The 12,165-nt window shown below is 47.7% G+C and overlaps 1 protein-coding gene across 1 annotated transcript in view; it reads left to right on the forward strand.

The window, feature by feature from the left end:
• Positions 1-2,148: 2,148 nt before the first annotated feature.
• The window catches only part of PYGB (glycogen phosphorylase B), a 51,850-nt gene continuing 41,833 nt past the window's right edge, over positions 2,149-12,165 (forward strand). The window contains exon 1 of the mRNA XM_058563364.1: positions 2,149-2,484. Coding sequence (XP_058419347.1) covers positions 2,242-2,484 — 243 coding nt within the window. The 5' untranslated portion in view covers positions 2,149-2,241. The remainder of the gene's footprint in view (positions 2,485-12,165) is intronic.

Raw genomic sequence — 12,165 nt, forward strand, 5'->3', positions numbered from 1 at the left:
GAGAGACCCAATTCTACAATGTCATTCTAGCTGGGTAATCTTCATTCTACTGAGCTTTACAATTACCTACCTCTCAAAAATAATGTATTTGTTGTTTGCCTCCCATTTCCTGAAAGGCCAGGTCTGTGTTCATTTGCAAACACTAACATTACTGTCATTTCTGCATCACATCCTTCTTATTCCTGTCTTTTCATTTATCATTATTGTATCATCCTTTACACCTTCCTAGTTGGTTATGAAAATTGTCATTCCCTTTAGCAACACAATAGTTTATGATATTAATTTTGAGTATAGAGAAATTGTGTGGGCTCACGCAGTGGAGCAGGACTTGGCCCTGGGGGTGAATCTTGGTGGTTTCCTTTACTAGCTGTTTGAGTTTAGGGAAGCATCTTAACTTCTCTGCAGTTCTGCTTCTGCATAGTCAAGTGGTGGTCACAGAAGGCTATCTGTGGGGACCATGAGTTAGTACATGCATGGAGCACAGTAGGAAGCAATAACCGTTAGCTCTCCCATTCCTTACCTAGCCTGCTCCATGGTTCAGTGGTTGAACCTTTACCAGCTTTTAAGTATAACCTACAGCATAACAGAAAACATCCTTGGACAACTTGTTTTTTGTTTTTTTGAACTTTTCCTTGAAATCTGTGCCCTAGAGTGGTACAGCTCGTCATAGGGCACAATAATTTTTATGACTCCTTTCATGAATTTCCAGATAACTCTCAGAGAGATTGCATCAGTCTGCAGATACAATCTGCATCTCACAGTCCTGCCATCAGTGACTGAAGTTCCACCTTGTTGGCTTAAATCCCGAGGGAATAGCTAGTGCGGGACTGAATTCAAGAGCTGAAGCAGGTGGGTATGTGACTAGGTGGGGCAAGAGTGCAGTTCAGATTTATTGTCCCCTGAGAAGTCTGCAGCTGGAAGAGGGTCCAGGTGAGAAGATAACTTGGAAAGTGTCACACCAGGAAAACTCCTGCACCTGGACCTTCATGATATCTCCTGCGGGCAATTCTGACCTCCGTGTAAGTCAGGAACTTTTGCAGCCCATCAGCCTTAGACCACCAGGAGCAAATCTGCAGTCCCACAAAATTGGGTTTACTGACCCACCGCAGTGAGAGAGCAGGCACGTGGTGGGACCGTGGGGCTTCCTGAGAACAGAGGAAAAGGCAGAGTTCCTGTGGGGTTTGGGGAAACTGACATGAAGCAGCGTTCCCACAGGCTCAAAGCAAAGCAGGGCTGTGTGCAAGTGGACTGGGCCCTATTTCCTTCGGAACCACCGCGTTAAGCAGATGTGGGAAGCTGTGTCCAGAAACGCCGTATCTGAAGCTGCACCTGGGGTGGAATGGAGGAGGCTGCGTCTCTGTCAGAGTGACCCAGATCCTTCTTCCTGCCCTAATTTAAAGGGCAAAGTGCCTGAGGGCCTGTGATTTATGGAACAAGGTTTCTCAGTGAGTGAGGAAGCAGTGGTCCCTCAAGGAGGGGTTGTGATACTTCAGGGCCACAGCGTGCCCTGGGGAAAGCTGTCCCCTGTTCACGAACAGTGTCTGTCATCTCAGTCTGGAGATCACAGGCAGGGTGGAGCTTTCTCAGTATAAACTAAGTTTTACTTTAACTGGTATTTTGAGAGCCACCCCAGCCCACAACGCAGGTGACCAGGCCCACCAGGCGTTGGTGGCTGCCTTTCAACCTGTACTCTGTTTCCCCTAACGTTGACTAGGCCTTGGCCACACCCGGCACCAGGGCACTCGGGTGGAGGGCAACTGGTAACCTTGGGCAGGCGATGGACACCGCCCGGAAATCCCAAAAGCCCCGAGGGCAGGGTCCTGCCCCCTGACTACCTTGGGGGGCAGGGGCATCGCGGAGCTCGCGCTTCGATTCCCGAGCCGTCCAGCTCCTCTAGTCGCCCCCCACTTCTGCCGGTCTTGGCCAACTTGGGGTCAGATCTCAGCTCTTCGGCGGCCGTGGGCGGTCACCTCGCCTTTCTCATCTATAAAACAGGACGCCACTCCCAACGTCCAAGGACTAAAGCCACTCCCCGCGGCGCCTTCCCTCCGGGAGGCCCCACCCCTTCCTTCCAGAGGCCCCGCCTCTCCCGGAGGCCCCGCCCCCGGCGCAGCGCGCAGGCGCGGCGCGCGCCAGCCGGCGTCGCCGAGGTCCCTGGTGCCAGAGCCGTCGCAGCATCCTCTTGTTTGCGTGTCCTCGCTGCTCTCCTCCAGCTGTTTTTCCTGCTCCTCGGCCGGCGCGATGGCGAAGCCGCTGACGGACAGCGAGAAGCGGAAGCAGATCAGCGTACGCGGGATCGCGGGGCTGGGCGACGTGGCCGAGGTGCGGAAGAGCTTCAACCGGCACCTGCACTTCACGCTGGTCAAGGACCGCAACGTGGCCACGCCCCGCGACTACTTCTTCGCTCTGGCGCACACGGTGCGCGACCACCTCGTGGGCCGCTGGATCCGCACGCAGCAGCACTACTACGAGCGCGACCCCAAGGTGAGGCGGCCGAGGGCGGGCGCGGGCCGCGCCTCTGCCCCGCCCAGAGGAGGGCGGCGGCCCGCAGCCCCTGCTGTTGCGGCGATCGTGCTCTCTGCCCCGAGAGACGCGCGCGGGGACCCCGCGGCAGAGTGTGTTTGGGTTGAGCGTGGGCCCCGTCGGCCCCCGCAGCTCCCCGGTGGTCCACGCTCTGGCCCCTGGCCGAGGAGAATAGCCTCGGGTGGGGCCCCTGCCTCCCCCACCGTATTTTCCCGGGGGGCAGCCGGCTTTGCACGGGCCTGACCCGGTCCTTCCCGCCCCGCCACCCAGGGCGCAGAGCGGATTCGGGCTGTAGTCTACAGCCGTGGCAGTCGGGCCCCGGGGGTCTGGCCTTGGCTCCCTCTGTTCAGGGCGGAGCCCGAAGGACCCTTGCGTGAGGAGCCCGGCTTTGCAGGGCTGCGCTGCTCCTCGAAATTTCCGAGCCCTGGAATCCTGGCGGAATTTTCCAGGATTTGTTGACCGATCGTGTGCTTCCGTGATGGCTGCACCGTCGGTGCCCCCCAACCCCACCCCCGCCTTTGTTTTTCTGCAGCAGCGTGTGGGAGAAAAGGGTACTGGAACCGGGCCTGGGCAGTTGATGTGTTTGAAGGGGGTGAGCTCAGTCATCTGCAGGGAATTGTGGGGCTTTTTTTGGCTAAGCAGTGATTAGAGGAAAATCGTTGAGGATGCCCGCTAAAGCAGGAGGGGGCAAAAGCTCCCAGAAGGAGCCCTCAAAGGAGGCTTTATCTTTGAAGTACCCAAACCTTCCTTGAAGAACTTTACTATGTTAAAATTCACGGAGATTGAGTACTTGTTACTTCTCTGTATATCTTGCAAAAATACATGTTTACAGCAGAAAAATACAAAACACACAAAAGAAAAGTAACTGAAGTGTCTCCATTACTCTTAACCGTGTTAGAATATAGGTGTATGTCCTTTCAGATCTTTTTCTATTCCTAAATATACGTACACATTTAAAAAGAGATATTTTGCATATACAGTTTTGTGGCTTTTCTGTTTCATTTATTGACATTTGCAACTTTTTCAACAGCTTTCCAAGTCAGTGAATATCCTTCTCCAATATCATTGGTCATTTTCAATTTGACAGGTATATCATAGTCTTGCCCAGCCCCCTGCTGCCAGTTTTTTTTTTTTTGGCTCTTGACCATGGAGAATTTTCTCCTTTCTACTATACTAAGATAAAGAGTGAAAACTGATGAGGAAAGGACACGCTTGCAGGCCTGAAGCCAGTTTGCAAAGATCTGATTTGCAGTCTATACCTGGGCACTGGGTAGTTGCATTGTTGATAGTATTTTAGAGTATTTTTGTGAGGCGTTAAGAAATGTTTAATAATGACTAAGAGTGATGTTGATTGCTTTTCCAAACTTATTCTGGGGCACTCTGTTTTTTATTTTTTTTATTTTTTTATTTATTTTTTGAGGAAAACTAGCCCTGAGCTAACATCCATTGCCAATCCTCTTTTTTTGCCAAGGAAGATCGGCCCTGAGCTAACATCCGTGCCCATCTTCCTCTACTTTATATGGGACGCCGCCTCAGCATGGCCGGACAAGCCGTGCGTCGGTGTGCGCCCGGGATCCGAACCTGCAAACCCTGGGCCACCAAAGCGGAACGAAAGCACTTAACCGCTTGCGCCACCGTGCCCGCCTCGTAGGGCACTCTGTGTTTTAAAAGAGAGATGGTAAAAAGGACAGATTTGGTAGAATACTAACTGGGCCTCTTCATATTTAGTACGCAAGACAGCACAGAGAGAAGTGGCACCAAATGGCTAAAACAGGTTCTTACAACAAGGACTTGGGATGACTTTGCCAGGGAAACTGCCCAAGAGGCAGTGGCTCCCCCAGAACTCCCTGCTGATGGCAGAGCTCTGATTCACAACATCATTTTTATTGTCTGGGTAGTAGACAACAAGGGCATGTTCAAGGGTATTTCCCTGGAGCTGGACCAGGACATACCCCCACACCTGTTAGAGTGTTTATGTATGTTTAGATCCTGAAAAGGCTAGTGATGGGCTCAGGGATTATGGAAATGGACTTGCGTAAACGGAATTAATCCCTCTGACAAAACAGGTTTGCTAATCCTCAGTGAGAGGTCTGAGTTTTGATTGTTTACTGTGTTGGCTACAGGCAGAAACCTTTCTCTTGTAAAGAAACCACACAGCCCATAAATGGAAGATTGTTTGCCTATTCTGGATAGAAAGCCATTTAAAAATGGAAAATTGGAATATAAGTGCTGGCTAATTAATTAGCCAGTCTGGCTAATTCATGTTGAAAATGAGCTTGTCATCTCCTTTTTCTGCAAAAGTTGTATGTTTGCTTGTAATGGACTGGCAACAAGCCCATGAGGGTCAGAACCTGCGAGGGGAGGTGAGCTCCCAGTAAAAATCCCACAGAGGCGCACCCTCACCCCTAGGAATGGCCTCAGGGACTCGTACCACAGAACTTCAGGCTGGGGTAGCCTGATCTATATTTAATAAACTAGAGTGCTTTTATTTATTATTTTTGTCTTTTAAACAATTATACAAGTCCTTATGATTGTTGGAGGAAAAATTAGAAAACACAGATAAGCCAAAAGAAAAAATTAACTGTCATCTCACCACCTAGTAATAACCCTATAAATGCTATAAACATTTTGTATTCTAGGTCTTTTTTTCTATACTGGTAGGAATATTTGTTTTCATTACACATAATAGTATCGTGCTGTACCTATTGTTTTATAACTCTTTTAACTCTGCTTTTGGTAGCAGCGGACACGGTTGAAACTCGAGTGCTCAGAGGAAGAGATTTAAAGCAACCTGCCTGGCAGATCAGCAAGTCAAAAAATCTGGCTAAAATTGAGAGGTTTGCGCTTGGCAGTAGGCAGCACTTAGTTCTAAAGATGGTTCAAGGATTCTCTGAAGTGATGGCAAGGCTGGGACTCCACTCCAGACTCAGGAACACAGAACTGGATGGCGAGGGATGGCTTGCAGGAGTCCAAGCTCCTTTGTCCTGGCTTTACTGTTCCGCCTGTGCAACCTGAGGCTTGGATGGATTTCTTAACCTTTCTTGGCCTCAGTTTTTTCACCTGTAAAATGAAGGGGGATTGAGCTAGGTGATCCATTTCTGAGGTCCTAAACTGTTCTAAAACGTTATCGTTTTAAGTTTGCTTATAAAATGTTCCCATTTTATATTGATGCTCCATCTCTATCCAAAAAGAATTTGAGAGTGCTGAAGTAAGATATGACACAAAAGGTTCAAATTAATAGAAGACCTCAAAGAGAAAGTTGGGGAGGGACAGTAAGGTTAAACTCAGGTGCAAGGTCAGGACCAAAATGCAGACATAAGTTCTGGCAACTAAAGCAAATGGCAGATCATGCCCAGTGATGGGAGTCGTGGAGTCTCTGCAATAACGTCTAGAATGAGCAGGTGTGAGATTTCTTCCATGGGTCGTTAAAGCAGATGCTGGATAATGTGGACAGCTGGCCTACTGCATCCCTGCCCTGAGTGGATGGAATAGCCAGTTTACTGTGCCTGGCCTACTGCATCCCTGCTGTGGATAAAATAATCAGTTTACTATGGCTCTTTGCCATAAGCTCATGGCATAACCACAGTGGTAGATTAAGGAAAAGCAGCTCTGCCACAGAATGGTATTATGTCTTTCTAATAAGATAATCATGATGAATAGAATTCATCTTATGATTTGGCTGGACCCGAGAGTTAAAGGAAGAGGACCTAGAGCAGTGTTTTGCAGCCTGGCTGCCTGTAACCCCCACTTCTGGGGTTTTGTTTTAATTGGTCAGTGGTGGGACCAGCCGCTGGAATCTTTTTAACACACCCAGTTGTTCTGATGTGTTGCCACCTGTCTGTGTGAAGTGGACCTTGCGTCCCGTGGGCAGACTTCCCTGATAGCAGATAGCTCAGTTATTCTCTCTGGCTAGGAGCTGATGATGGGCAGATGTTCTGTTTTGACAGTTACCCTGACAGCTTGCCAAGTGGAAGGTAGGGTTAAGCCATCATTTTGTGAGATTAAGAAGCCTCCCAGAGTGCATGCCATGAATTTTTGTGGACGACAGTTTGGCCTCTTCTCTTACAGGCTGTGATAGTTAATTTTTTGTGTTAGCTTGGCTGGGCCATGATGCCCAGATATTTGGTCAGATATTCTGGATATTTCTGTGAAGGTGCTTTTTTGGATGAGATTAACCTTTAAATCAGTGGACTTTGAGTAAAAACAGATTTCCCTCCATAATGTGGGTGTGCCTCCCATCAGTTGAAGGCCTTAAATAGAACAAAGGCTGACACCCCCACCCTCCCATCCCCACCCCCAACCCTCCCCAGCAAGAAGGAATTCTGCCAGAAGACTGTCTTTGGACTCCAAATGCAACTCTTCCTTGGGTCTCCAGCCTGCCAGCCCACTCCCGATCAGATTTTGGTCTCGACCTTCACAATCACATGAGCCAATTCCTTAAAATACATCTCTATGTACATATCCTGTTAATTGTTTCTCTGGAGAACCATAGTACCCAGGTGGTGTAGATGGCTGCACGGGGCCTTTGTATCTTTATGAAATACTGATCTCACTTCTGCATCCCTGCCCTTTTTAAATGGTTTTTTAAAGCTTTGTTTTACATGATTTCAGACTTGAAAAAGTTCCAAGAATAATGCAAAGAATTCCCATGTACTCTTCACCCAGATTCCCCAAACATTGAACCTTTTAACACGTTTGTTATGTCTTTTTCTCTCTATATTAATATACTTTTTCTCTGAACCATTTGGAAGTAAGTTGCAGACTTGATGCTCCTTTACCCCTAGAAATGTGAGTGTGTGCTTCCGAGAGGCGGGGAGAGTCTCTTACACAACCACAGGCGAGATTAACCTCAGGATGTTCACATAGACGCAGTGCTGTCATCCACAGACCTTACTCAGCCAGTGTCCCACTAATAAGAAATACAAGTAAGAAAATTGAGAGAACTTTATAAAGCCTTTTCAGATCATACCTAATTTTTTTTTCATTAAACAGAGCAAGGCCTTAAGCCATTTAGAAACCCTTGCATACTAAGACATGAAGCAAATAAACAACAGGAGATAGCTGGCTTTTTTTCTACCTTATACAGAATGGGGTTCTTAGGAAACGGTGAAGGGCAGGCAAAGAACACAAATTTAGAAAATAATTGGACAACAGAAAAGTTTGGTTAAAGGTGCCTTCAACGAGATCTTCTGGAGTAGGAATTATATGTAATTTCAGTTTCAGCTGAGTGTCTTTTCTCATCCTTGCAACAGTTTAGAATGAAGTGTGGAAGTGGCTATTTAAAACGCTGACTAGTACCACATGAGTTAGAAATGTAGTTTGACACAGTCCAGATCACTTAGCATAAATTGCTTAGGCTCCGGCTTATCTGTCGGTGATAAGGAGCCTTCTGTGATTGGCTATGGGATGGGAGCGAGTAGACATTTTATAGAGCTTAACTGCATGGAAGGTGGCAAGCTGAGGATTGTAGCAGTGTAATGTCATGGAGTGCAAGATAGATTTGTTTCCTACAGCACTAAGTGATCTCTAAGATCCCTGTAAGTTCTCACATTCTAGAATTTTATTATGTTTTACTTTTCCAAATTGACTTTGAGCAAACGGACCCATGTTCTAGTCCTAGGGACCAGTACCTAAAGTGAAAAAGGAAATCTGTGATCCACATTGAGACAAAATCGACCAATTACTCATGGGAAGCCAAGTTTCCCTGGCACTTATTTCTAAAAGAAAGTGCTTGAGTGTGCCTTCATTGGGGGCTTAAGAGATGTGGCAGATGATGCTAAGCATCCTTACACAAACGTAGTAGTGGTTTTGTAAAGCTGCCCCTGGCATGACCCTCCAAAAAGCCCCTTGGACGCAGTGGACCGGACATGGTGAGTGGAGGTGAGGATGAGCCGCAGCTGTCTGGCAGGTGAGAAGATCGCCCCATCCCAGTAATCCTCTCACTGGGCTCACCTGGCATGGGGAGGGCGGCAAGGAGAAGGTGGGCTTCTCTTCCTGTGGGAGCAAAGGTCCGGCCAGGGAGGCGGCCCTGGTGCATTTGGAGAGGCTGGGGATCCACCAGAGCTGGCTGGCGGAACGCTGTGCTCACTTGACTGTGTTGGGTCAGTGGTCAGTGTCCCTGTGTCATGTCAGGGCCAGCTCTGTCCTGTGCGGCAGGGAGCCGGCAGTCTGCCTGGGAGCCACTCTGTGCCCACCTAGCCACAGCGAGATGGCACCTGGTGTGTTAAGATGTGGCTGCAGCACAGCGACTCTAATAGACAAGAGCAGCGTCGCTGTGTTTTCCTGGGCACAAGATGACACGTCTCTGGCCAGACCTGCCCGTAGAATCAGGTTCTTCCTCGTGGTGAGAGCTGTTGCCCCGATCTGTGTTTTTTTGCCCTGAGTGTTGGAAAAGTTCTTTCTCTCCTTTTCCTACAGAACGTTCAGACCCTCCTGTTAAACAAAGACTCTAAACACCCTTTTAGGAGAGGGAAAAGAAATTGGAGAGCTCTAAAAGTCCAGTTCTATTAATTAATCTCAGTTGTGTAAAGAGCAAAATAAGGCTCTACCTATTGATATTAAACTCCATTTCCACAGGTAGAGTTCATTACCTCCTAAGATATCTTTAGAAGATTAATATATTGTTGATCATCTTTCCATCTGTTTGTGCCGAAGAGCTTCGTTTATGCTTCTCTGTGATGTTGCCTGTTGGTGTAGGCTTTGCATGTGATAAATAAACCCAATTAAAGAAAAAGAAAGGCTGCCTCTGGGCCACTTAACACTTGTTATGGTCGTATTGCGAGAAGGGACCGTGCAAGAGAGATGAGTGGCCCAGTTCAGCCCCGCAGGCAGCAGGCCCCCAGAGCTGCTGCAGAGAGGGGGAGGGGTCCCTCTTTCTCTCAGGCTGAAGCAGGGCGCATCTGGCTCTCCAGCCAGCGCTCCCGGCTCTGCTGCAAGGTTGCACAGATGCTGGTCAGGGAGGCAGGAGAGAGGCTGGACTGGGCCTGGCATGGCCTTGGGCCTGCAGCAGCAGAGTTGAGGGCCACCGAGGAGCTGGCCCTTTGCAGGCAGTCCCCCAGGCTTCTTCTGGGACCAAGCCTGTGCTCTCAGGCAGTTTTTTCCAGAACTGCCAATGCTCCCTGAAAATCTGGCCTGGTGAGGGCACCAGCATTGTCTGAGTCCAGGTCTAGCCCTGTATTGAACACCAAGGTGGACGTGGTGTTCTCAGAGAGGTGAAGGGACTTAGGTCACCCCTCTGGCTTAGAGCCCAGTGTACACGGTTCAAAAGTCTATGCATCTCCTTGGCTAGCTCCTCCAGCAAGCCTTCTTCAGCTTGATGGTTTTCACTCTGAACCATCTTAAGGAAACCAGGGAAAACAAAATCCACATATTTGAGGAAACTATGAAAGTTCTTAAAACAGATCTCTAAAACAACAAGCCGAGTCTGAGTCCAGAGCTGCAGCAAGCAGGGTCTTGCAGCAGTGCCTGGCTTAGTGCTGACTCGCCCATCTCTTGTGAGAGGGTGGGGTTCCAGGGCACCTGGCTGCCATGTTGCTTCTGCTCCCCTCTTATGCAGAGCTGCAGCAGGAGGCTGCCCAGTGCTCACTGCAGAATTAAATAAACTGCTGAACCCTTGACATCTGCTCAGCTTGGAGAAAAATGAAAGAAATTCAAAGATTTAAAAACTAAGCCAACGTTTTATGCCTCACTATCCATCCCGTACAAAAAGAGGTAATCAAGTTATTTTCTTAATACTAGTTAAAAGTTAGAAACTTTAGCAGAAAGATCAAGCTACAGCAACTTTAAAAATACATATGTATAGTAAAGGGCAGAATAAAAACATCTTGATTATATTCCTGACCTACCTACTTTTTATAAAACCTCTTGGGGAGAACCCCAGAAGTGGGTGTGTGGGGGAGAAACAAGCCTTCGTGTGTGCATAGGGAAAGGGAATGATCGTGCTGGAAACCGTCTCCACGCTCTGCTCAGATAGCTGGGTTTACTGGGCTCGGGGTGTTCTCAAGTTTGGTCATTAAGCCCTGTCTGGAGGGAGGGGGCTCAGTGCTATGAAAACCCCATATAATAATAGCTCAGTTGAAGTGTAGTGTAAATAACGTCCAGGATGATGAGAAGTCAGGAAGAAGCAATGGGCCGTGAGCAGACAGGACAGTAGGGTACTTAGCGTGCGGTGTGAATTCATTCATTATACTGCTGTGTTTGTGATTTAAAGGATATTAGAATTTGGATAGTAATTTAGAAGCCGTACATTCTAATGATCAAAAAAGTAAAGAAAGGCCGTCAAAGACTGAGCCCTGTATGGTTTTTTTTGTATGTATGCATGTTCTTTTAATTTGTAGATTTTAAAACGTATAGGAAGTTTTCTTAAATTATATATTGAAAAAAATTTTAACATTTTCTTCAGTTTCTTTTTTTAGGGACACTAATTATGCAGATGTTAGGTATCCTTTGTCTTCCAGATGGACATTTTTCTCTCCTTTTCATGCTTTTCCGCCATTTTGTTCACTTTTCCTCAACCAGGTGTTTGTTTCCAGCTTCACCCTTGGTGTGCACTCAGTGGCACCTCCTTCTCTGTAGTTGTTTCATTTCTTATTCATTTTACTCTTGCCCGTGCTTGGTCTTATCAGTGTTTCTTGGCTTCTTGGAGGCGTCTGTGTTTACACATTTCATTTGCCTCTTGGTAAATGCTGGGTGTACTTTGCCCACTATGTTTCCTGTCCTGTCTTCCTGTTCTTATTTTCAGGATGTGGATCCTTCACTCCATCTCTCGGAGTGGAGAGAATTCTTCGGGAACCAGCTGTTTACAGCTGGACTGTAGGGCAGGGGCTTGGTGTGTGCAGCCTGGAGGGAGCACATTTGTGTTCCCAGATTTGTGAGTGTGTGCGTTAGTGTGTGTGCACACACGTGAGTGAATGTGCATGTGTGCGAGTGTGAGTGTGCACACGTGCGAGTATGCACATGAATGCGTGTATGAGTGTGCACCTGTGTGTGTGAGTGTGTGCATGCACGTGTGAGTGTGCATATGTGAATGTGAAGTGCTTTATCATTTCCTTGTCTTCAGAAAGCAGAGACAAGCACTGGATAGTCACCCTTGTCCCCACCCTGCTCCTTGGTGGCAAAGTGGCACAAGGGCCAGTTTTCTAGTTTAGTTCTACCTGCGCTAACTTTCCACCTCTATTTTCTTTTTTTGTTGTTGTTTTTTTTTTTGTGAGGAAGATCAGCCCTGAGCTAACATCCATGCTAATCCTCCTCTTTTTGCTGAGGAAGACTGGCTCTGAGCTAACATCTATTGCCAATCCTCCTCCTTTTTTCCCCCAAAGCCCCAGTGGATAGTTGTATGTCGTAGTTGCACATCCTGCTAGTTGCTGTATGTGGGATGCGGCCTCAGCATGGCCGGACATGCGGTGCATCTGTGCGTGCCCAGGATCCGAACCTGGGCCTCCAGTAGTGGAGCGTGCACACTTAACCACTAAGCCATGGAGCCGGCCCCTCCACCTCTATTTTCTAATAGTTGGTGAGTGTTAGAGAGAAGCAGGCAGAGGCCTTTTTATTCTACTGTCTTTACAAGTGTATGTTTTATATACAGCATTTATTTTACTGTAATCTCTCCAATTTTTGTACATTATTTCAACTTTTTTTTGGTAA

Source organism: Diceros bicornis, chromosome 19, assembly GCF_020826845.1.
Source record: "Diceros bicornis minor isolate mBicDic1 chromosome 19, mDicBic1.mat.cur, whole genome shotgun sequence".
Classification (NCBI taxonomy): Eukaryota; Metazoa; Chordata; class Mammalia; order Perissodactyla; family Rhinocerotidae; genus Diceros; species Diceros bicornis.